The following is a 25,635-nucleotide window of genomic DNA, read 5'->3' as shown; positions in this document are numbered from 1 at the left end:
CCGACGTATGCCTTATCTGTGTATACAATCCTTAATACCCCACAATGCATTTTCGTTCTCATTTTATAATCCTGGTAAAGATGGAGAGAGCCAGCGTGGTATAGTGGTTCAAGTGTCGGACTAGGATCTGGGAAACCCAGGTTCGAATCCCCACACTGCCATGGAAACTTGCTGGCTGACCTTGGGCCAGTTACGCACTCTCAGCCTCGACCCTGGCAAGTATTTAGGCGGGAGACCTCCATGGAATACTGGGGCCGTGACGCAGAGGCAGGCAATGGCAAACCACCTCTGAACGTCTCTTGCCTTGAAAACCCTACGGGGTCGTGGTAAGATAGCTGTGACTTGACAAAAAAAAAAGGTGGAGACTCCCCCAAAGCAATTTTGAGTAACTTTAGGGGTCTAGATCCTGCAAATTATTCACGACAGTCCTCATTCCCCTACACGCCCTCTGGGCCCAGGCCCCAGAAAGAACAAACACAAAGTTATAAACAAGGATTGAGCAATCTTTATTCCTTATCAGAGGCCTTGAGGCAAAAACACATTCCACAGTCAAGAATGCCACATGATTTTAAGAGTTCAGGTTAACAGCTGTGCCTTTGCCCCAAGAGGGGGAGACGAGAGAACCCCCCTCCCTGCCCTCTCCCAAGCACGAGGGATCTGGGCAGCGGTCTGGCAGTCAAAGACCAGAATTCCACAGGACTGACCAATGGGGAAAAATTGCCAACGGGGGGTATGAGACGGTGGAACAGAGCCCGCCTCGAACCTGAAGACGACCCCAGAGCGGAGACGGCCGATCAGCTAAATCCCTTTTCGCCAACAACCCACCCCCAAAAGCAGATTTTTTAAAAAAAAGGAAAATTTGAACCTAGCACCGAAAGGGTCCAAAGCTTTTTGCTTCTCTGAAATCTTGCCAGCCGGCTGACCCTCCCATTCTGGGATGGTGTTCAGTAACCGTCCCGTCTCCCTTACCAGCTTTGCATTTTAGGAGGGTTGAGCTAAGACGTTCTGGGAGGGTGTTCAGTAACAGTCCCGTCTCCCTTACCAGCTTTGCATTTTAGGAGAGGGTTAAGCTAAGACGTTCTGCATTCCAGAATGAGATTCTAGAAATAAGATGCCAATTTCCCGGCAGGGTGTGTGTGTGTGGGAGAAGAGTATTAACCTGGAGTCCAGATAAAGCAGCTATTTTGGTCCCAATGCTTCTGTTATGACAGAGAGCTGTGTTACAAAGCCAGATGCTGGAATGTGAACCGAAGGTTGGAAGTGCCCCGAGAAAGAGGTATTTGGTCCTTAGAAGAACCATTTCGCCATTACCTGTAGACTGGGGCGTAGGGACAGGAGGGGGTTTCCTTGGTCCCAAGCATGTTTGGTCAGAGGCACGAAAGAAAACCTGTGGTTTAAAATACTCCAAGGAGGAAAAAAAGATAATGGGGCCAGGGGTTTACTCCAGTTGCAAATACAAAAAAACAAAAAAAACAAAAAAAAACACGAAATTTGGTAAGAGGAAATTAAGAGCGGCAAAGGGCCTCACCCCCACCCCCCTTTAAGGCTTCTGGGGAGATTTAAAATGTTAGGAGACCAAGGACAGATTGAGGGTCGGGAGGAGCTCAAAGGATCTGGCGCGGCATTCCATAACCTGTCATGCCCGCCTGAGAGGCGCCCCGGTTTGTGCCCATCTGGAGGCCGATGACGCTCTGTCCTTCTTTGAGCTTGTCCTCCGAGAAAGCGCGACGGTTCTCCTGGGACTTCCTGAAAGAACAAGGTGGGAGGGGGAAGAACCAGGATGGAGGTTTACCCTTCTTGCAAAACCAGGCTTACAGAAAACAAACCCCAAATCCCACCGAATCCCGCAAGAGTTCAGGTGCCAAACTCATCTGCAGAATATGCCGAAGTTTATGTAATTTCTAATCTAAGGACTGAGTTGCATTTCAAGGGGACCACAACAGGGTTGCGGATTCTGGGTTGGGAAATTCCTGGAGATGGGGGGGGGGAGCCTGGGGAAGGCAGGGTGTAACACCATAGACTCCACCCTCCACAGCAGCCATTTCTCCAGGGGAACCGATCTCTGCAGTCTGGAGATGAGCTGTAGTTACAGGAGATCTTCAGGCACCACCTGGAAATTGGACACTTTAGGGAGCAAGTAGCCACAGAGGTGGTCTTGTTCAGCAAGCTAAACTAGGGAATCCCACCTGCTAACCTAGTGGGAACTCAGAAGAACATAAGGAAAGCCCTGCTGGATAAGACTAAGGCCCATCAAGTCCAGCAGTCTGTTCACACAGTGGCCAACCAGGTGTCTCTAGGAAGCCCACAAACAAGACGACTGCAGCAGCATTATCCTGCCTCTGTTCCATAGCACCTAATATAATACGCAAGCTCCTCTGATCCTGGAGAGAATTGGTATGCATGACAACTAGTATTCATTTTGACTAGTAGCCATGGATAGCCCTCTCCTCCATGAACATGTCCACTCCCCTCTTAAAGCCTTCCAAGTTGGCAGCCATCACTACACCCTGGGGCAGGGAGTTTCACCATATAACCGTGCGTTGTGTGAAGAAATACTTCCTTTTATCTGTTTGAATCTCTCACAGTGCAGCTTCAGCAGATGACCCCGTGTTATGATATTATGAGGGAGAAAAGCTTCTTCCTGTCCATTCTCTCCGTATCATGCATAATTTTATAGACCTCTATCATGGCTCCCCTTAACTCCAACACTTGCACAACTTTCCTATGAAAAAAATTGCTTGAGCACTACTTTAGTATAAAGCAGCTGAATAAGCCAAGCAGAAAGTCCCCCAGTTTCCAGTCTTTGTTCTGCTGCAGGCCTACAGGTCTCTTGTTGGGGAGGGACTGTGGCTCAGTGGTAGAGCCTCTGCTTGGCATGCAGAAGGTGGCTGGTTCAATCCCCGGCGTCTCCAGTTCAAGGGACTAGCCAAGTAGGTGATGTGAAAGACCTCTGCCTGAGACCCTGGAGAGCCGCTGCCGGTCTGAGTAGACAAGACTGACTTTGATGGAACAAGGGTCTGATTCAGTATAAGGCAGCTTCATATGTTCTATACAAAGTGGCCTAGGTACGTTCTTTGCTGACTCAGCCCTTTACCAACAATGGGACAGGTGCACTGGCCTACCTCACAGCGCTGTTGCAAGCACAGCCCCCTGATGCCATTACAGTATTCTTCTAGATAGAGAACTAGCCTTCCCAGGACTTGCAGCTATAGAACCGATGAGATAGCAGGGCTGTTCTCCTCGATATCTAGTTCAGCAAGCCTAAACCCAGTTCCTGCAAGCGACCAGCACAGAATTCAAATGGTGCAAAAAATGCACGCAAGCCCCTTCATCAGCACTTACTTGGGGAACCAGTTGGGGTCTCCGACAAAGAATTCGTCACCTTTCGCAACTGCCAAGCCGCCCAGGTTCATCAGGGTCCTCTGTACGCAGGCCATGTTTTTACCTAGGGGAGAGAGAAGCAATGAGGAGAAGAAGAAGGTTGGCTTTTATATGCCGACTTCCTCTACCACTTAAGGCAGAATCAAACCAGCTTACAATCACCTTCCCTTCCCCTCCCCACAACAGACACCCTGTGAGGTAGGTGGGGCTGAGAGAGCTTTGACTAGCCCAAAGTCACCCAGCTGGCCTTATGTGTAGGAGTGGGGAAACCAACTTGGTTCACCAGATTAGCACCTGCAGCTCATGTGGAGGAGTGGAGACTCAAACCCAGTTCTCCAGGTTAGACTCCACCGCTCCAAACCACTACATCACGCTGGCTCCTCCGTGTGCTACTGCAGCACAGTAGTCCAACAGCATCCCAGTTCCCACAGTGGCCACGCAGATGCCCCTGAAAGCAGGGCATGGAGGCTAAGACTCCCCCTAGCTCAGGGGTCCCCAACCTGTTGCCTATGGGTGCCCTTGGCGCACGCCAGGTGTTTTAGTGGAGGAAACTAACTTTGCAGAAGTTTCAGATTAAGTGCTTGAGCATGCACAACTTATGGTGGCCTTAGTGATTGCTGTGGAACTGCTTCTGCAAGGTGGGTATCCTAAATTAGTCACTGCTCGATCGCTGCGGTCCCATAAGCTTCATCTGTTTCCCTGATCAGCTGGCTTCTCTGAATTGCCAGCCTTTCACTTTTTAAAATCCTCTACCCCTTTTGCCCAGAAAGTCTTCCGACTGGCCATTGGAGATTTGACTGACTGCGCAGAGGTTCACAAAGGTTGCTTGGGCAGCAGCTGCCGCCACAGCACAAGGATCTTCACTGTGGCTGAAGGTAAGTTGCGGCGGCCATTTTGTGGCTGGCTCCGCCTCTTGCGACGGCCATTTTGTGGCTGGCTCCGCCTCTTGCGACGGCCATTTTGTGGCTGGCTCCGCCTCTTGCGACGGCCATTTTGTGGCTGCGCTCGCCATGCTGGGCCAGAATTCTAAAGGCGCCCAGAGGCTCGAAAAGGTTGGGGGGGGGACCCCTGCCCTAGCTGAAGACTAGTTGGGGAGGATAGGGCACGCTGCCTCTGAACAGGGAGGTTCCACTGGCCAGCAACACGACAAATGGGTCCATCTAGTCTTGGGTGAAAGGCAGGCTAACAATGCTCTAAATAAAGAATGGCTCCCATGTTTGGCTGGATCGGATAAGAACTTTACACTGATAGATCATGATGGGTAGCCGTGTTAGTCTCTCTGTAGCATTAGAAAAGAGCAGGAGTCCAGAAGCACCTTAAAGACAAACAACATTTCTGGCAGGGTAGGAGCGTTCATGAGTCACAGCTCACTTCTTCAGACAAGAATAGATGGATGCTCATTCTAGCTGGAATCACATTCTAGCTGTATCTGAAGAAGTGAGCTGTGACTCACAAAAGCTCACACCCTGCCAGAAGTGTTGTTAGTCTTTAAGGTGCTGCTGGACTCTTGCTTTTTTACTCTGATAGTGGATCTTCATCCCAATGATAGAGGCAGCCCTGGGCAAACACTTATGCAGACTGGGTTCAGAATTAGTTCTATTTTCAGTAGTCGTGGGAAGAAGCCAAGCAAGTTATGCAGGCCACTATTCTCCCCTCTGGCTTCACTATTCTTACTCATCACTCACAAGCCTACATATGAACAGGTTTCTACATGGAGGCTTTGCTTTGGTTTGCCATACAAGTGGTTTTTTTGAACCTCCTCAGATGTCTGCCCTGTTTGAGTTTCCCCTTGGGATGCTCTGATCATTACAGTACAATAATAACAATTTCCATCCCCTACTGGCTCATCTAACTCCCCACTTTCATTCTGATGCATCCCTTAACTCTTTTTTTGTTGGAGACATGAAAAATCCCCCAATTGCCTTTCCCCTTATATCTCCACAAGGAGAAAAAAAAGGGATAGAGAATTTTAAAAAGTGAAAGGCTGGGCATTCAGAGAAGCTAGCCGACCAGGGAAATAGATGAAGCTTATGGGACCACAGAGACCTAGCAGTGATTAATTTAGGATACTCATCTGTCAGAAGCAGTTCCACGGCAATCTTTTAGGCCACAATAAGCCGTGCATGTTCAAGCACTTAATCAGAAACTTCTGCAAAGTTAGTTTCCTCCACTAAGAGAACTGTCACATCCTTCCAGCTACTTTAAAGAACATGCTTTACATGTGGCAGAGCAGACAGCACCAAGGACATTCTGCTAGCTATCTCCTGTCAGATGCTAGCCAATACCACCCTGCCACTGAACCACAGCTGTCTTTTCACTATCGCAACCCCCTCTTTTTGCGTTGGCTACTCAACTGCTCCCCCCCCCAGCCATTCCCCCCACCTTCCAGGCATTCACAAATTTAAGGGGCAGCCTTGTTTTAGTTTCACCAGCTTTTAAAAGAAGAGTTGGTTTTTATATGCCGACTTCCTCTAACACTTAAGGGAGAATCAAACCGGCTTACAATCACCTTCCCTTCCCCTCCCCACAACAGACACCCTGTGAGGCTGAGAGAGCTCTAAGAGAACTGTGACTAGCCCAAGGTCACCCAGCTGGCTTCATATGGAGGAGCGGGGAATCAATTTGGTTCTCCACATTAGAGTCCACCGCTCCTAACCACCGCTCTTAACCACTACGCCCCACTGGCATCCATGAGATGTCGAAGCGGCTTCCCTTCAGCACGTGTGCTTCATCGGAGGCAGCGATAAGTATTAAGGCTGCCCAGGCCATGAAACAAGACAAACCTAGTTAAGCTAACCACACATTTAGCTATTCAGGAGGCTTCCTCTTAGGGAGGAGAGGTTCAAGATGGGAAGAGGAAACCAAAGGGGTTGAGCTAAACACTCTCTACTGTAACAAAAAATACATTAATTTTATTATATATCGTGCACAATTGTATTTAATCAGAAATAATACAGGCTTCCTAAAAAGCACAGAAATGTTTCAAGGCCCGAAACGCATCTGGTCTTATTTTTGGTCATTGTGGATACTAACACCAACTGTATACGTGCTGGTAATATATTTATGTGCTTTTTGGAAGCCTTATTTTAGGCCCTAAAAAGCCCCGTGGCACAGAGAGGTAAGCTGCAGCACTGCAGTCCAAGCTCTGCTCATGACCTGAGTTCGATCCCGACGGAAGTTGGGTTCAGGTAGCCGGCTCAAGGTTGACTCTGCCTTCCATCCTTCCGAGGTCGGTCAAATGAGGACCCAGCTTGCTGGGGGTAAAGGGGAGATGACTGGAGAAGGCAATGGCAAACCACCCCGTAAAACAAAGTCTACCTAGGAAACGTCGTGATGTGACGTCCTTTACCTTTACCTAATTTAGGCCCTGTGTTTTCAAATACAACTGTGCACAACATATAATAAAATTAATGTATTTCTTGTTACAGTACATAGTGTTTAGCTCAACCCCTTTGGTTTCCTCTATCTTTTAGGTTGAGTTCCCCCCCCTTTTTTTTTCTTCAGTTGTTACTCAAAATGGGAATAGCCCTTTTTTTTAAACGTAAAGTTTTATTTCAGTGTACAAACATATAAACATTAAACACAGGCAACCATATTAATACAATTTACACTGCTTACTTTTTAAAGTTCCACTGTAGTGGTTCGCTTCTTTCGAGTTACGTTACTCTATACCAGTGGTTCCCAAACTTTACGGGCCACCGCCCCCTTGGTTCCACAAAATCGACCCCAGTGCCCCCTTATCCTATCCTATAAAAAGCATGATTCAAAATCGGGGCTTGCATGACTCACTCAAGAAGGTAACAATAAAATTTCAAAACAGTAACAATTAATGGCACATCTATTCAAAATCAAATTAAAACTTTTTAGTTGAAATTTATTCAGCTGATGAACTTGATCCAGTGGTACCAGCTCTTCAAAGCCTGGGGGGAAATTCTGATAGCTTCCACCAAATTTGCCAGCATGGTGCCATAGCTTGATCTATTGTAAATTAGTGAACCACACAGTTGAGGGGCCCCACCTCTAGCGCCCCCCCCACCGCTGTCCCTTTGCCTCTTAGTGCCTCCCTAGGTAATCCCATCGCCCCCCAGGGGGTGGTACTGCCCACTTTGGGAACCACTGCTCTATATTCTCAATACGTCCAAGCTGGCCATACCTTCCCAGAGGTCCACCGTTTGGAAGATGTCCGAGGCGAGGATGCCGTAACGTTCAGCCGCCCGCAGGAACTGCGAGATTTGCTCCATCTGTTTGAAGGCCATGGTGAAAGGCTGGATCTTGGCCACGGGGCCTTGGCCCTTGGGGTACAGGCTGTTGATCAGCTTGCACAACACCTGGGCAGGAATTTAGGGGAAAAATTAGGCTGCAATTGCGTTCCCTTACCTTGCCCCACTCTTTCTACAGCTGTTTAGAGAATTTAAGTTCCTTGGGCAGTGGCCATCCATCTACTACTGCTCATACAGCCATAGCCTTGAGCAGAAAACAAAGAAACAAATAATGCCTTGAACACATGAAGCTGCCTTATACTGAATCGGACCCTCGGTCCATCAAAGTCAGTATTGTCTACTCAGACTGGCAGCGGCTCTCCAGGGTCTCAGGAGGAGGTCTTTCACATCAACTACTGCCTGGTCCTTTTTTACTGGAGACGCCGGGGATTGAACCTGGGACCTTCTGCATGCCAAGCAGATGCTCTGCCACTGAGCCATGGCCCTTCCCCATGGCTCTCCAGGGTCTCAGGCGGAGGTCTTTCCCATCACCTACTTGCCTGGTCCCTTTAACTGGAGATGCCGGGGATTGAACCTGCGACCTACTGCATGCCAAGCAGATGCTCTACCACTGAGCCACGGCCCTTCCCCAGCCTTATTTGTTTATTTGTTCAACTTATACCCTCCCCCCTCAATTCCCGGCCAAAACCAGGTTCAGAGTGGCTATCAACATATAAAAACAGATACGTTCATTAAAACAATAAAACAATCTCCATAAAATGTACAACTTCAAGAATTTAAAACCAGAAAACTAACCACAGCTGGCTAAAATCATAGTAGCTGCAGCACTCAGTCAACCAAGCCCCAGTTCTATTGAAGTGCCATTAAAAGTGATATTTAATTACTGGAGAAGAAGAAGAGTTGGTTTTTATATGCCGACTTTCTCTACCACTTAAGGGAGAATCAAACCGGGTTACAATCAATTTCCCTTAACCTCCCCACAACAGACACCCTGTGAGGTAGATGGGGCTGAGAGAGCTCTCAGAGAACTGTGACTAGCCCAAGGTCACCCAGCTGGGTTCATGTGGAGGAGTGGGGAAACCAACCTAGTTCTCCAGATTAGAGTCCACCGCTCTTAGCCACTACACCACGCTGGCTCTCACCACGCTGCCTCTATTAATTTTGCCACAGAGTAACAGAATCATATATATCTGATAATATCCATGTCATCTGCGCCCTTGTACCGCCAGATGTCTCGTTGAACATTTCTAAAATTTTCAATAAAGTCTTTAAACTGGCCCTCAGCTTATTAAATATTGGACTCCACAATAATATGTTCAACAGTTTCGACTTTGTCATGTGAACATCTTACCTGGCACTTTGAAAAGCTGTATGTCACCGAATCATGAAGTTGAAAGGGACCACCAGGGTCATCTAGTCCAACCCCCTGCACAAAGCAGAAAATTCACAACTACCTCCCCCCCCACACCTCCAGTGACCCCATACTCCATGTCCAGAAGATGGCATCAAAAACCCTCCAGGATCCCTGGCCAATCTGGCCTGGAGGAAAATCGCTTCCTGACCCCAAAGTGGCGATCGACATTACGCTGGGCATGTGAGAAAGGGCTAAACAGGGCTCTGTGTACTTTGCATCAGAATTCTATTTTGAAGGTGGGTTAGGTTTCTAGTCCTCATGGCTAGCAGCATGCAGACACTGGTTTTGAGGCTTCACTGGGCAAAAAGGCCAGATTAAAGTTTCCAGGAAAAGGGTGTCGTCAAGCTTGCCGAGGAAAAAGGGTGCATTCAACCGGGCCCTTGCTGCCGCCAGCCAGAGCATCCCCGTGCTAGAATCCACTTGCGTAATTTCAGGAAAGAATTAACGACTCACAACGCTGCGCACACAGGAGCGTGCATCTTACGACCGGGCCGAAGGAATGACGTTGGGCTTCGCTTATGACTTTGTTGCCTCATCTCTCTGCTAAGAAGTGACTCTTATGCAGCAATAAAAATCTGATGCAAATTTTCTCAATCGTGTTTTGCAAACCACAAAGCTTTGCCATGCAGTGTCAATGCACATGTTGTTTTCTGGGGAGGGCAAGACCCATTTCACACAGCAGTGGGCCTGAGTTACTGGGGGTTTTCGGGGCTGCATAGAATCACAGAGTTGGAAGGGACCACCAGGGTCATCTAGTCCAACCCCCTGCACAATGCAGGAAATTCACAACTACCTCCCCCCACACACACACACAGGGACCCCTACTCCATGCCTAGAAGATGGCCAAGATGCCCTCCCTCTCATCATCTGCCTAAAGTCATAGAATCAGCATTGCTGACAGATGGCCATCTATCTAGCCTCTGCTTAAAAACCTCCAGGGAAGGAGAGCTCACCACCTCCCAAGGAAGCCTGTTCCACTGAGGAACCGCTCTAACTGTTAGAAAGTTGTTCCTACTGTCTGGACGGAAACTCTTTTGATTTAATTTCAACCTGTTGGTTCTGGTCCGACCTTCTAGGGCAACAGCAAACAACTCGGCACCATCCTCTATATGACAGCCCTCGCAGACACACCCAAGTCCATGGAGTCGTGCCACCCTCCCCTACTTCTGGAAAAGGAGTTTTTAAATCAGCTGCAGGCAGTTTAAGAGCCAACAGGGGCTTGCGAATCTTCACTTCCCATGGCGCATACAAAACATCTTGCGTCTATGAGCTCTGCGCAAACAGGTTCTGCAGGTTTCTGGAAGACTACCAAACCTGTGTCCTGACCTGGATGGCCCAACTAGCCTGATCCTGTCAGATCTCAGAAGCTAACCAGTGCTTGGCAGGGAGACGACCAACGAAATCCAGGGTTGCTATTGCAGAGGCTGGCAATGGCAAACCCCATCTGCTCAGCCCTTGCCTTGAAAACCCTACAGGGTTTTGCCATAAGTCAGCTGCAAGTTGGGGGCATTTTCCACCCCCTCGAGCTGCTCAGAGAAAGAGTAGAACTGCATCTACATAAAGAGAAACCTGTCTTTCAAGCCCTCCAAAAGTCCTTGGTTTTACTTACCGGTACTTACTTTATTAAAAATTCGGCTAACAGCCACACAAATACAGAAGCATACACAGAAAATGATTTCCAACCACCCAAACAAATAAAAACGCAATAAAGGAGTGATCCTACACCAATATTACACGAACAGATCCTTAAAACACTTGCTATAAAAAATCTGTTTCTAGTCTGTCGTAAAGTTATTTGTAGCAACTTTACCCAACAAATTTTGCCGGATATTAATATCAGCGGCACAAAATTTAGCAGTGTCAGCAGAGACCCTAGGATTTTCATCTGTGAGCAGCTTTTTAGCCCACTGCGCATTGGAGCAGCCTGGAAGCTCATTAAGCCAGGGCAAAATGAATTTAGCACGTACCTCCTTATAAAATGGACAGCGAATAAGAACGTGCTCCGAAGTTTCCACTCCCCCCAAACCACACGGGCACGCTCTCTCTGAGATAGGTATCCTTTTATATCTCCCCTCCAACATTGCTGAAGGGAGGGATCCTTGGTGTGTGTGTGTCTGTGTGTGTGCGTGTGTGAAGTGCTGTCAAGTCGCTTCCGACTCATGGCGACCCTATGAATCAACGTCCTCCAAAATGTCCTATCTTTGACAGCCTTGCTCAGGTCTTGCAAATGGGAGGGCTGTGCTTTCCTTTATAGAGTCGATCCATCTCTTGTTGGGTCTTCCTCTTTTCCTGCTGCCCTCAACCTTTCCTAGCATGACTGTCTTGATGACTGTCTTGATGGACCCCCCCCCCCCAAAAAAACCCTCCTCGCATGGTTAAACCGTAACCCATTGTTAACCCTTCACAGCTAGCAAAGAAAAAACCCTCACCGTGCCATCTTTCAGCCACTTCTGGAATTCGTCCTTGCCAGGCTGAGGCTGCCCGACCTCCGGGCCGCACTGCGCCACGATCCACTGGATCAGGATCTGCTCCAGTTCAGGGTCGTACTGCTTGTCGATCTTCTGCTGGACCTCTCGGCTGAGTCCGTAGGCTGGGCCTCTGTTTGCCATGGTGTGGGTGCGGGCGTCTGTAGATGCGGTGCTGGAGAGGCACAAAGAGCTGCCCTTAGAGAGCCTGCGATCCCAGGAGCCACGCAGCGACAACAGAGACCCAGGCAGGTCGAAAGACCACCGCCTGCGAGATCAGTTCTTTGGCCCCAACCCAACGGTCTGCTTCCTGAGACCCAAGCCGTGCACACCAACATCGCATTTTCTGAGACCACCCCGGGAAGCCTGAACGTATGTGATCACACCCGGTTCAGAATTCGGCTATGGGGACTCTTAGCCAGGGCTGGCTGCTGCCCCTGTGTGCTATAAATTATGCGCCACAGGGTTTTAGATTTATGATCTAGAGCAGGGGTGTCAAACTCGTTTGTTACAAGGACCAGATAGGACGTAAATGTCACTTGGTTGGCCGTGTGTACCATAAAATTTAATGACAGGTCTCAGATACAAACCTCATAAAAGACAAAGGCCAAGCCAATTAATAATATTATTTTTCACTTTATTTTTTTTTACTTAAAATACAAGTATGCTTAAAACAATAACACTCTTACAGAATTTTCTTTTATTTAACTGTCTTTGATAATTGACACCTCGGGACTGGGGGGGGGGCTGCCTCGCTGGCGGGTTAAGAGTCCTCAAGGCTCCCTGATCTAGAGTTTTAATTGCAATTATTTTTGTATTAATTTGCATTGATCGATGGACGCCATGGGGTTTTAATGATGTGAACTGCTCTGAGCCCAGCCCTGTCTGGGATGGAGCGGGATATAAACCCAAAAATAAATAAATGAAATCACTACTCCGGTCCAAGATTCTTCCCTTGACCTCCAACTCAAGAGGATTTTCAACCGGATGTCAAGAGGAAGAAGAGTTGGTTTTTATTATGTCAACTTTCTCTGCCACTTAAGGCACCACTCTTAACCACTACACCACGCCGGACCCAGGACCTCCTGCACGCAAAGCAGAGGGTATGATCCTGAGTTATGCTTCTCGCCATACAAGAGGGAGGCATCTCTTTTGTTTTTTGCCATTGAACCTGGGACCTTCTGCATGCAAAGCAGAGGCTCTACCACTGAGACACAGCCCCTACCCTCTGGAAGCAAGCGTCGGGAGTTCTCTGCCTGAGACCCTGGAGAGCTGCTGCCAGTCAGAGCAGGCAATGCCAAGCTAGAGCAGCCAGTGGCTTTGACTCGAAAAGGCAGCGTCACATATATGCTGGAGTGAGCAGTGACCCAGGAGGGTCACTGAGCTCTGCATCATTACGACACCTTGCCCAGAATTGCTTCAGGGTGCTCTGGAGCTGTTCATAGAAACATCGAATCGGAAGGGATCACCAGGGTCATCTAGTCCAACCCCCTGCACAAGGCAGGAAATTCACAACTACTTCCCCCCCCCCCCATACACACCCCCAGAGACCCCTAGTCCATGCCCAGAAGATGCCCAAAATGCCCTCCCTCTCATGATCTGCCTAAGGTCATAGAATCAGCAGTGCTGACAGATGGCCATCTAACCTCTTCTGAAAAACCTCCAGGGAAGAAGAGCTCACCACCTCCCAAGGAAGCCTGTTCCACTGAGGAACCGCTCTGTTAGAAATATTCTTCCTAATGTCTAGACTAGATGGAAACTCTTTTGATTTAATTTCAACCCGTTGGTTCTGGTCCGACCTTCTGGGGCAACTGAAAACAACTCGGCACCCTCCTCTACATGACAGCCCTTCAAGTACTTGAAGATGGTTCTCACATCCCCTCTCAGTCTTCTCCTCTCCAGGCTAAACACCCCCAGCTCCTTCAACCTTTCCTCATAGGACTTGGTCTCCAGACCCCTCGCCATCTTCGTTGCCCTGTTGTACTTTTTCGGGAGCCTAGGGGATGGAGAAAAGGACCCCCAAGCAAGCCCCAGGTCAAATTTCAACTGGATTTCTCATCCCACTTTGGCATGACGCCAGATCATCCCTTCCCCAGACATGGCCAACGCGATCACCATCCGGCTGGGATGCGGGGCAGATCTTTTGTGCCAGCTTAGCCCCAAACCACAAGCAGGAAGCTCAACCCGCCCCTCCCTGCCGACGCTGGCTTATCAAGCCGCCTGGAATTTCCTACCGACAGCTGCAAACTCTGTGCTGGTGGAGCGAGGGTGGAAGGGATCTTGCCTAGCCCTTAGCCCCAAGTTGGCCACCCTTCCACCCAAAACAAACAAAAACCAGGGAGCGAAAGCAGAACGCAATGAACGGAGACTGATAAAACACATGAAGCTGCCTTACACTGAATCAGACCCTTGGTCTGTCAAAGCCAGCATTATCTACTCAGGCTGGCAGCAGCTCTTCGGGGACTTGGGCAGAGGTCTTTCACCTCACCTACCACCTGGTCCTTTAAACTGGAGATGCCTGGGATCGAACCTGGGACCGCCTGCAGGCCAAGCAGAGGCTCTTCCCCTGAGCCACGGCCCCTCCTCCAAAACAGCATTTCTGAGCGTGCCAAGACCCATCGGAAGCTTGTTCACGACTGTGCGATGTTCACAAGTGCGCAGCCACCTTCGCATTGCTTCAGCGCACCAACCCAGTCGCACAGCAAACTTTTTTTTTTAAGGGGAGGTTCCTAGAGGAGTTGATAAAATCCCTTTCCCTGGCGATTAGCGGTCTTTACAAGCAGGTCTAGAAAATCACCCTTTGCTGTCTTGGCAAACCCTAGCGCTCTCTGTGGCAGGGCATTTGTGCCAAGAAGGGATGTGGGATGGGCCCAGTTGGCACTACCAGGCTTGTAAATAGATATTCACTTGGGGCCAGTGGAAATTACCTCCAGGTGCCCAGAGAGGAAGCTTGCTAGGCCTCGGATACTTTTTTTCCTTTCTGCTGCTCATTCCTCCTATGCTGCTGTATGCACACTTTACAAACCTTGCCCTCAAGCTTGTGGTCTGGAATTACTAGGACACGGTACTCCAAAGCATGTGCAGAGTGACTGGGGGGTGGCCTCCCCTTTAGCCTGCCAGCAGCCATGCTGATGTACTAGCCAAAGGAGCCTCGAATGATGTCGGCACTGGAGTAAATTGGAAGAAGAGTTGGTTTTTATACGCCGATTTTCTCTACCGCTTAAGGAAGAATCAAACCGGCTTACAATCACCTTCCCTTCCCACAACAGACACCCTGTGAGGTAGGCGGGGCTGAGAGAGCTGTGACTAGCCCAAGGTCACCCAGCTGGCTTCGTCTGTAGGAGTGGGGAAACCAACCCAGTTCCCCAGATTAGCCTCCGGAGCCAACAAGCTGAACACAGAAGATGCAAGCACATTGAGTTGTTTGAGAAATTTTGAAGACAGCATGAATTTTCTTCTATAGAGGACAGCCAGAACAAGAGTGTAGGTGCACAGGTTCATACTTGGGTGCTTTGAGAAAAGAAAGCTTTGAGTGCACCAGGGCAGCCCCTTCTGTATTCCTGCACAAAATCAGCAGGAAAAAAACCAGCTTCAACCACGCCGTCATCATCCAGTTAGGGAATTTCCTGCCCTGAGGAGCCTGCCTGCTGCACCCCACGAGCGAGTCCCTGCTCTGGGTCAGAATCCTTAGGTGCACTCACAGCAGCAACTAATGCAGAAGCCGGCAGGGAGCTTTCTCCAAGGGCAGATCATTTTTTTAGTACAATCTAAAAAGCCAGCCTTTTTTTGGGGGGGGATATATGGAAGGCGGCCTCCCCAATTCCTTTCAGAGAAGCGCTCAGCCGTGAGAAACCACCAAGCTCTTACGAACCCATTCTGAAGGAGTACCAGAAGTTGACAAAGGAGGACTGGGAATGTCCCAGAGGGGGGCCAGCCACCCTTCCGCCTAGTACAAACGTGAACTCTTTTCACCGAGCTTAATGGGTGGCAGCGGCATCTTTCGAAATGCCCCTTGGCAAATCCTCAGCCTTTCCCCCTTTTCTAGCCCTGCAACCGTTCTCAAAAAAAAAAAAAAAAAAAAAAAGAGAAAAGAAAAATGACAGAACTACCCAAAGGAGTCCTTTGTGGGAACCTCTCCAGACAACACTGCTAGCCATTGTCTTCTTCCAGCCTCCCTCCCCCCCCCCCGCGTGGGGAGGGGGAGAAGAAAAAGGATTGGCGCTCTGTAAAAGGCTGGCGTTATAAAGCTCCCCCCAACCCCAAGTATCTGCTAAGGGGCATTCTTTTCAAGCCAAGAACACACCATGCCCACACTATGAATCAACGTCCTCCAAAAAGTCCTCTCTTTGACAGCCTTGCTCAGGTCTTGCAAATTGAGGGCTGTGGCTTCCTTTATTGAGTCCATCCATCTCTTGTTGGGTCTTCCTCTTTTCCTGCTGCCTTTAACTTTTCCTAGCATGACTGTCTTTTCCAGTGACTCTTGTCTTCTCATAATGTACCCAAAATACGATAGTTTCAGTTTAGTCATTTTAGCTTCTAGGGTCAGTTCAGGCTTGATTTGATCTAGAACCCACTAATTTGTTTTTTGGGCAGTCCAGGGTATCCGTAACCCTCTCCTCCGACACCACATTTCAAAGGCATTTACTTTATTCTTATCAGCTTTCTTCGTTATCCAATGCCAACTTTTGGGTTAAGGCTTAAGCAAGTATCAGGAACCTGATCATACGCGGAGTGCCTTTCCCTCCAAAGACATTCCCCTTTGCAGATGGTGGCTCAGGTTTGAAGACCAGCAAATTAAGAGTCCCGCAGTTAAATTTATTTATCCATTTAATCATACTTATATCCTGCCTTCTCCCTGCAAGGAAGTGCTCAGGGCAGTTTGAATCATAAAATTCAACAATAATTAATAGAATACAGGGGACACTGCATAATTTAAAAATCCCGGTAAGGTCCCAATAAAACTGATCTAAAAGCAACGAAGACACCGAAGGCCGATGGCACCGTGCAAAGACGTCCAAGCCCGTACCGAAGATGAATTCCCAAGCGGCCCTGCTAAACGAATCTGCAAGTTGTTAGCCCGCAATATTTTCGAAGCCAAATCTGCTGATACTTGGCTGAAGACAAATATATCTTAAAAGGTGACAGCTGCTAGACCTAAGAGTGGCAGTCCTCAAACACAAGTCATTTCGAGGGGAAATTTGCCACCGCAAGATTGCTGAACTTGAGTTAATTCACAGGTTCAGAACAATGGGCCCCCAGGGCTCAAGAAGTACAGAGGATTTTTAGCTCACTACAGATGCTGATTTTCTGCCCCCAAACAATCTCCCCTGGGCCCTAACCACAAGCTGAATACAATATGCACATTTCCTTCCCATAGACTACAATAAGGGGCCTGGAGACCAAGCCCTATAAGGAAAGGCTGAGGGATTTGGGAATGTTTAGTCTGGAGGAGGTTGAGGGGGGTCAGGATTGCTCTCTTGAAGGATTTGAAGAGCTGTAACTTAGAGGAAGAAAGTAGAATCCTTTGAAACGTGGTGTTGGAGGAGAGTGTTACGGATAGTATGGACTGCCCAAAAAACAAATCAGTGGGTTCTAGATCAAATCAAGCCTGAACTGACCCTAGAAGCTAAAATGCCTAAAATGACGCTATCATATTTTGGTCACATTATGAGAAGACAAGAGTCACTGGAAAAGACAGTCATGCTAGGAAAAGTTGAGGGTAGCAGGAAAAGAGGAAGACCCAACAAGAGATGGAGCGACTCAATAAAGGAAGCCACAGCCCTCAAATTGCAAGACCTGAGCAAGGCTGTCAAAGATAGGACGTTTTGGAGGACATTGGTTCATAGGGTCACCATGAGTCGGAAGCGACTTGACGGCACTTAACACACACAGAGGAGGGCAGGGAGCTGTTCCGGTTGGCAGCAGAGGATAGGACTCGCAATAATGGATTTCAATTGCAGGCGGAGAGGTACTGGCTGGATATCGGGGGGGGGGAGGGGAATCTTTTACAGTAAGAGTCTTTTGACAGTAGAATCAGCTACCTAGGAAGGTGGTGAGCTCCCCGTCACTGGCAGTCTTTAAGAAGAGGCTGGACAAACACTTGTAAGGGATGTTCCAGGTTGATCCTGCGTTGAGCAGGGGGTTGGACTAGATGGCCTCTATGGACCCTTCCAACTCTATGATTCTATGGCTCTACAACACCCCTCCCACCTTATGAAGGACTGAGAGATCTCCATTTCTACTTGTGTCTGACAAAGGGAGCTTCGACTCTCGAAAGCTTATACCTCGAAACTCTTGTTGGTCTCCGAGGCGCTACCGGACTCGAATCTGATCCACCGCAGGTCAACACGGCTACCTTCCAAAGCTGCCAGACAAGCTCTACTTTCCCACCCCTAGCTGATCCCCCAAGTTCAGGGTAGGAGTCTTTGGGTTCCCCCTCCCTGCCACCCAACCCATTGGTTTGAGCTTTGCTTTCAGCTTTCTCCCTCTGCCCATGGTTAATTTTAACCTGGAAGCTGCCTCCAATAGAGGTGAGTTCTCTACCAGAGATAGACACAGGCACTGGTCAATCAGTGCTATTCACAGCTAGGCATGATCTCAATCAAAAGCAGCCCCACCCCAAGCCTCAGCCTTGAAAGGAAGCTTGGAGCGGTGGAGTCTGATCTGGAGAACCGGGTTTGATTCCCCACTCCTCCACACGAAGCTAGTTGGATGATCTTGGGCTAGTCACGCTCTCTCAGCCCCACCCACCTCACAGGGTGTTAGTTGTGGGGAGGAGAAGGAAAGGTGATAGTAAGCTGGTTTGATTCTCCCTTAAGTGGTAGAGAAAGTCGCCATATAAAAAACAACTCTTTTTCTTCTTGTACAGAGATGGGGCAATATTTCCACAACAGACTCACTGCTAATATTATTCAAGCCTTCTTTTAGGTTTGCAAATGCCTAAGGGATCGCAATAAAAGAAGGCCAACTGGTTTTCTGGTTGTTTTTTTTAATCCTTGCCTGGTCGCCTGGAGCTAATCCATGCATGCCACAGGCGATTAGGAACACAAATATTTACACGCCGACATCCAAACCAGAAGCACTCGGCTGTTTCGAGCACCTCAGCCCTGAGAGGCAAATGTTAACATGCTACGCCTGCAAGAAAGATGAACCTCTGGCTGGAACACCCTAGCAGGAAGCATTGAGATCAGTTTCAAGATTCGGAGCCCCCAGCCGTCGCAGAGAGGAAGTTTCTCTTGCCACGAGGCACCGGGCCAAGCCACGGTTCCGGAAGTAGAAGAGGCTGAACCCCGGGGACGGTTCCTAGAACAGGCTTCGGAGGAAGAGACGGCCACAAGAGACTCCCTTTGCAGGACAAGGCGGATTCCCTCCCTTGCGCGATACACATTTTACAATGATCTCCGACCTAGTATGCGGGGAGTTTCACGTTTAGACCCTCTGCCCGCAAAACCTTTGGCAGCGGGCCACGAAAGCTGAACTTTGAGAAAGGAAGCACACACAGGAGCGGGGGGCCTCCGAGGAAATGGTGCGCATTCACAACAGGATGCGTGCATTAGATGCTCCGATAGGGTGGCACTTCTGGCGAGCCTTTTTTAGCTCGTCGCCGAGGGGGAAAGCCGTAAGGACGGTTTCAAGTTGAGACAAATGCATGCAGGGAGCCTATCCAAGACAGAATCATTAGCTCTGAGCCTCCATGCACAGCAGCAGTCTACCCTTATAAATTACTATCCAGAAAATGTCTACTGTGCCACGGCTTTTAAAGCAGTGTTAAGGAAATTCAAGAGATGGTGTAATGGGTAAGAGTGGTGGACTCTAATCTAGGGAACTGGGTTTGATTCCCCACTCCTCCACATGAGCTGCAGATGCTAATCTGGTGAACCAGGTTGGTTTCCCCACTCCTCCACATGAAGCCAGCTGGGTGACCTTGGACGAGTCACAGCTCTCTGAGAGCCCTCTCAGCCCCACCTACCTCACAGGGTGCCTGTGGTGGGGAGGGGAAGCTGATTGGAAGCTGGTTTGATTCTCCCTTAAGAGGTGGAGAAAGTCGGCATATAAAAACCAAGTCTCCTTTTAATGCTAGGCCACTAAAGCACCATGAAAGATTAACCAAACATATTTATAAATGGACAGTCAACCCAACACCACCCAACACAAGAACCAATCTGAGCCTAAGAAAACCAAACAAAAAACCTTCACCTAGCACTAGATGTTTAAGGTGGCACCTGGGAAGCAACTGTGGAGGAAGGGTATTCCACAGCTTTATACCCTAACACGGGAGTTTCCAAAGGCATCTCTCACTGGCCACCGACGGCAACAACGGGCTAGATTAGGTGGCCCTTTGGCCCGACCCAGCAAGGCAGTTCTTACATTAACCCTCTCGGGCCTCTCCGACGTTAGAAGTGCCGGCCGTGGAAGTCTACACGAGAGCACAGCGCCTAGGTTCCATAGAGCCTGGTTGTGTGCCAGGGGCTGTACGTTCTCCTTGAAAGGTATAGAGCTTGGTACACTCCGTAGTTTTTTTGTTTTTTAAGCATGATAGCATGCATTCTGTCTAGGGTTTCCCAGTTCCTACTAGCACTGGCCTGAACTGACCCCAGAAGCTAAAACGACCAAACGGAGGCTATCGTATTTTGGTCACATCATGAGACGACAGGAGTCACTGGAAAAGACAGTCATGCTAGGAAAAGTTGAGGGCAGCAGGAAAAGAGGAAGACCCAACAAGAGATGGATTGACGCAATAAAGGAAGCCACAGCCTTTCATTCATAGGAAAAGAGGAAGACCCAACAAGAGATGGATTGATTCAATAAAGGAAGCCACAGCCTTCAATTTGCAAGATCTGAGCAAGGCTGTCAAATATAGGACATTTTGGAGGACTTTCATTCATAGGGTTGCCATGAGTGGGAAGCGACTTGACGGCACTTAACACACACACACACAAGCACTGGTAGGGTATGGGGGGTAGGGTTGCCAGATCCAGGTTGAGAAACTCCTGGAGATATGGGGATGGAGGCTGGGAAGGACAGGGACCTCAGCGGGGTGCCGTGCCAAAGAGTTCACCCACCGAAGCAGCCATTTTCTCCAGGAGAAAAGAGCAAGAGTCCAGTAGCACCTTAGACTAACAAAACTTCTGCTAGGATGTGAGCTTTCGTGAGTCACAGCCCCCTTCTTCAGATACAGCCAGACAAAGCTCATAACCCTGCCGGAGAATCTGCTACTGGGCTCTTGCTCTTTGCTACTGCTACAGATAGACTAACACGGCTGCCCGTCATGATTTTCTCCCGGGGAACTGATCTCTGAGCTGAGCTGTAATTCTGGAGGATCCCCTGGTCCCACCTGGAGGCTGGCGTCCCTAAGGCTGATCTGGTAAACTAGATTTGTTTCCTCACTCCTCCACACGAAGCCAGCTGGGTGACCTTGGGCTAGAACTAATAAAATGCACTTCAACAAAGACAAATGTAAAGTTCTGCATTTAGGTAGGAAAAATTAAATCCATAATTATAGGATGGGGGAGACTTGTTTGTGTGAAAAGGATCTTGGGGTCTTAGTAGTCCAAACACTGAACATGAGACAGCAGTGTGCTGCTGTAACTAAAAAGACAAATGCAGTCTTGGGCTGCTTGAACAGAAGTATAGTGTCCAGATCACGCAAAGTGATGGTATCGCTTTGCTCTGCTCTGGTTAGACCTCAACTAGAGTACTGTGTTCAGTTTTCGGCACCACAATTTAAGAAACATGTAGACAAGCTGGAACGTGTCCAGAGGAGGGCAACAAAGATGGTGAGGAGTCTGGAGACCAAGTCCTATGAGGAAAGGCTGAAGGAGCTGGGTATGTTTAGCCTGCAGAGGAGAAGGCTGAGAGGGGATATGATAACCTTCTTCAAGTACTTGAAGGGCTGTCATGGAGAGGATGGTGCCGAGTTGTTTTCTGTTGCTCAAGACGGTCGGACCAGAACCAACGGGTTGAAATTAAATCAAAAGAGTTTCCGTTAGGAAGAGTTTCCCATTAGGAAGAGTTTTCTAACAGTTAGAGCGGTTCCTTAGTAGAACAGGCTTCCTCGGGAGGTGGTAAGCTCTCCTTCCCTGGAGGTTTTTAAGAAGAGGCTAGATGGCCATCTGTCAGCAATGCTGATTCTGTGACCTTAGGCAGATGATGAGAGGGAGGGCATCTTGGGCATCTTCTGGTCACTAGGGGTGTGGAGGGGGGAGGTAGTTGTGAATTTCCTGCATTGTGCAGGGGGTTGGACTTGATGGCCCTGGTGGTCCCTTCCAACTCTATGATTCCAGTCACAGACTCTCAGCCCCGCCTACCTCACAGGGTATCTGTTGTGGGGAGGGGAAGGGAAGGCGATTGTAAGCCAGTTTGATTTTTAAGTGGCAGAGAAGGTCGGCATATAAAAACTCTTCTTCATAACGCCACTGTACATTGCATTGGTCCGGCCGGACCTGGAGTATTGTGTGCTGTTCTAGAGGCCTCACTTCAAAAAGGATGTGGACAAAATAGAGCAGAGGAGAACAAGGAGGATGATTGGGGGCCTGGAGACAGAGCCCTACAAGGAAAGGCCAAGGGAGCTGGGAATGTTTCGTCTGGAGAAGAGGCGGCTGAGGGGGGGACAACATGATTGCTCTCTTAAAGTATTAGAAGGGCTGCCACTTAGAGGAGGGCAGGGAGCTGTTCCGGTTGGCAGTAGAGGATAGGACTCGCAATAATGGGTTTATATTGCGCGTAGAAAGGAAAAAATACTTTTGCAGTAAGAGTTGTTCGACAGTGGAATCGGCTGCCTAGGGAGGTGGTGAGCTCCCCCATGTTGGCAGTCTTCAAGCAGCAGTTGGACAAACCCTGGTCAGGGATGCTCTAGGTCAGGGGTCTGCAAACTGCGGCTCCCAAGCCGCATGCGGCTCTTTGGCCCGTTGAGTGAGGCTCTCCGAACTTGGTTCAGAGCCCCTGCTCTTGTGCCTGCTCGCGCCTGCAGCCGGGCTGTGGAGCCGGCGCGCCTGAGAAAGCGAGCGGGCGCGCTGTCTCCCCCCCCCCAACCGTGGAGAATGGCCAGGTCCCCTTTTCCCTTGCCCTCAATGGTTGGGAGGCTAAAGCCTCCCCTCCCCTCTAGCCGCGCGATTTGCTGGGCGGGTGGCTCGGCGGCTCCTGGCCCCCCCACCTATCAGCTGTTGGGCGGAGCGGGCTTCCTTTGGTAGACCTGGCCTCCGGCTGAGTCCCATTGGGAGGTCATTTCTACCCACTGGCTTTCTTGGCGGTAGACCTGGACTCCGAGGAGGGGAAAAAGTCCCCCTTCAGAGGCCAGGTCTACCAATTGGCTTCTAAGGGCCTCCGGAGGCCAGGTCTACTGCCAAGAAAACCAATGGGTAGACCTGGCCTCCCAATGGGATTCAGCCGGAGGCCAGGTCTACCAATAGGCTTTTATGGCTGTAGACCAGGCCTCCAGACGAGGACTCCGGACAGGGAGGGGGAAATGGCAGGGACTTACAATTTAATTTTTATCAATAAATAAGATCACTATTAAGTATGATATCAAGTTTTATTCAGTGTACCTATAGTTTAATTAAAACTTAAAACTTTAATTAAAGTTTATTAAGTTAATAAACAGTGTACCTACCTATATAGTTGAAGTTTAAGAAATTTGGCTCTCAAAAGAAATCTCAATCGTTGTACTGTTGATATTTGGCTCTTTTGACTAATGAGTTTGCCAACCCCTGCTCTAGGTTGATCCCGCATTGAGCAGAGGGTTGGACTAGATGGCCTGTATGGCCCCTTCCAACTCTAGATTCTATAGCTTGGGCAGCTGGCATGGCCTCCTGCTTGACCCATTTCTGAAGTCCAGGGGTCTGAGCAAACTAGACGCAGCAGACAAGACGTAGCTAGCCATTTCGGCACCACGGGAGCCCTGACGGACAGGCACAAGGCGGCCTCTGCCAGATTCTTCTCCACGTCCACTGGCAGAGAGAGATGCCTTCCGAGGCCCTTTGGGGAACATCTGGCTTGAGCACAAAAGTGCAGCTGCTGAGATTTTATTGGCCCTGTTGTGCTTTTTATGGAGACCCGCAATTCGGCTGCAATCAGGGCTGCCTGTAAAAATCCTCCCGGCCTCTGATCTTTGCCTGCCTGTGCAGCTTGTTAATAGGTTGCTGGGAGGGGGGGACTTTTAATATATAGCTCCCGCTGTGAAGCTGAGCCAGGCCCGGGCCTGCCACAGCCGAATCCAGAAGCTGGTTTTTGAATTGGACTCAGAGAGGTTGAAAGCAGAAGAAAAAGAAGAGTTGGTTTTTATATGCCGACTTTCTCTACCACTTAAGGGAGAATCAAACCGGCTTACAATCGCCTTCTTTTCCTCTCCCCACAACAGACACCCTGTGAGGTAGGTGGGGCTGAGAGAGCTCTAAGAGAGCTGTGAGTAGCCCAAGGTCACCCAGCTGGCTTCATGTGGAGGAGTGGGGAAACAAATCCAGTCCACCATAGCCTCCGCCGCTCATGTGGACGAGTGGGGAATCAAACCTGCTTCTCCAGATCAGACTCCACCGCTCCAAACCACCACTCTTAACCACTACATCACGCTGGCTCTCAAGTGGCTGAAAGCAGGAGGAGAAACAGACTTAAGGGGGAGATCAGAAAGTGTCTTCTAGCCGCAGCTCACTTATGGCCACCCCTTACGGGGTTTTCAAGGCAGGGGATGTTCAGAGGTGCTCCACCGTTGCCTGCCTCTGCATAGCAACCCCTGGACTTCCTCAGCGGTCTCCCATCCAAGAACTAACCAGGGCCGACCCTGCTTAGCTTCTGAGAGTAGGGGAAGATCAGGCTCGCCTGGGCCAGCCACAGCAGGGACGCGGGCCCTAGGGATGCCTAGAGAGAATCCCCCATACCCCCCAAAAGCCCACCCTACCAGAAAGGGCATCTGTTCTTGCTCCTGTCAGCAGAAGGAGGCAGCGTCCCTTTGCTGATTCAGTACAAGGCAGCTTCATGTGTTCCCATGTTCAAGGGGGCAGAGAAGAGGAAGGTGTGAAACCCGGAAGTTCCTGCTAGGTTAAGAAGAAGAAGGAGTTGGTTTTTATATGCTGACTTTAAAGGAGAATCAAACCGGCTAACAATCTCCTTCCCTTCCTCTCCCCACAACTCACACCTTGTGAGGCAGGTGGGGCAGAGAGAGTTCAGAGCGAACTGTGACTAGCCCAAGGTCACCCAGCAGACTTCGTGTGTTGGGGAGGGGCTGTGGCTCAGTAGCAGAGCATCTGCTTGGCATGCAGAAGGTCCCAGGTTCAATCCCCAGCTGCTCCAGTTAAAGGGACTAGGCAAGTAGGTGATGTGAAAGACCTGAGACCCTGGAGAGCCACTGCCAGTCTCAGTAGGCAATGCTGACTTTGATGGACCAAGGGTCTGAGTATAAGGCAGCTTCATGTGTAGGAGTGGGGAATCAAACCCAGTTCTCTAGGCTTCAGTCCGCCACTCTTAACCACTACTCCACGCTGGCAACGATGCCAAGAGATCCAGGTTCCCTGCGGCTTTGAAACATCCCCCCCAGCTCTTGTTGTCCCTTGAGATTTGCTAGCCTCACTAGGCACCCCTTCCCAAGGAAGGCCTGCCTCCAAAGAGCATCCAAGGACTCCAGATCTCCTAGGTGAGGTTGGTTTACCTGGCAACACCAGATTTGAAGCAGTTACGCAGATGGGGTGGGTAGAGGGTGTGCCAACTAAGGGCCCAGAAGCCAAGCCATTTAACGCTCCTTCTACCCCAGTGGAATTCCCTGATTCTGGCACAGTTCCACCGCCAGGACTCGGCCAATTAATGTTCACCAGGCCACTGATAAAAACCAGGTTAATGTGTATCCGGCTTTATAGTTCAAAAGCCCCAACAGCTAATGTTTTGTTGGTAACTCTGACAACAGAGCCTAGCGACACCCCTGCCGGATCAGGCACTGCCCATGAATTGTGGCCACGCAGGGATTTGAGTTCATGTTACCAATGGGGAAACTCACTTTCAGCCTCAGTTTTCCCAGCTGCGAAATGGAACATCAGCATGCTAAAGGATGGTGCAAAGACCTCTATGCAAAGTGGACGTTTGTCGGCAGGCTTTGCTTCATTATTTTATCTCTACCTTTCTTCCTCTCAGCCCCAAACTACATTTCAGTTCTTCCCTTGGCCATTTTGAAATA

The 25,635-nt window shown here is 49.4% G+C and overlaps 1 protein-coding gene across 1 annotated transcript; it reads right to left on the bottom strand.

Moving 5' to 3' along the window:
• Positions 1 to 1,578: 1,578 nt before the first annotated feature.
• Positions 1,579 to 11,628, bottom strand: TAGLN2 (transgelin 2). Its single transcript, XM_056852754.1, has 4 exons — positions 11,445 to 11,628; positions 7,535 to 7,709; positions 3,343 to 3,445; positions 1,579 to 1,746 (listed from the first exon to the last, which is right to left on the bottom strand). The coding sequence occupies exons 1-4, from the start codon at positions 11,622 to 11,624 to the stop codon at positions 1,605 to 1,607; spliced, it is 600 nt and encodes a 199-aa protein (XP_056708732.1). The 5' UTR covers positions 11,625 to 11,628; the 3' UTR covers positions 1,579 to 1,604.
• Positions 11,629 to 25,635: the final 14,007 nt, after the last annotated feature.

Source organism: Euleptes europaea, chromosome 7 (assembly GCF_029931775.1).
Source record: "Euleptes europaea isolate rEulEur1 chromosome 7, rEulEur1.hap1, whole genome shotgun sequence".
NCBI lineage: Eukaryota > Metazoa > Chordata > Lepidosauria > Squamata > Sphaerodactylidae > Euleptes > Euleptes europaea.
The sequence above is the reverse complement of the archived record's forward strand: the minus strand, read 5'-3'. Positions and strand labels throughout refer to the sequence as shown.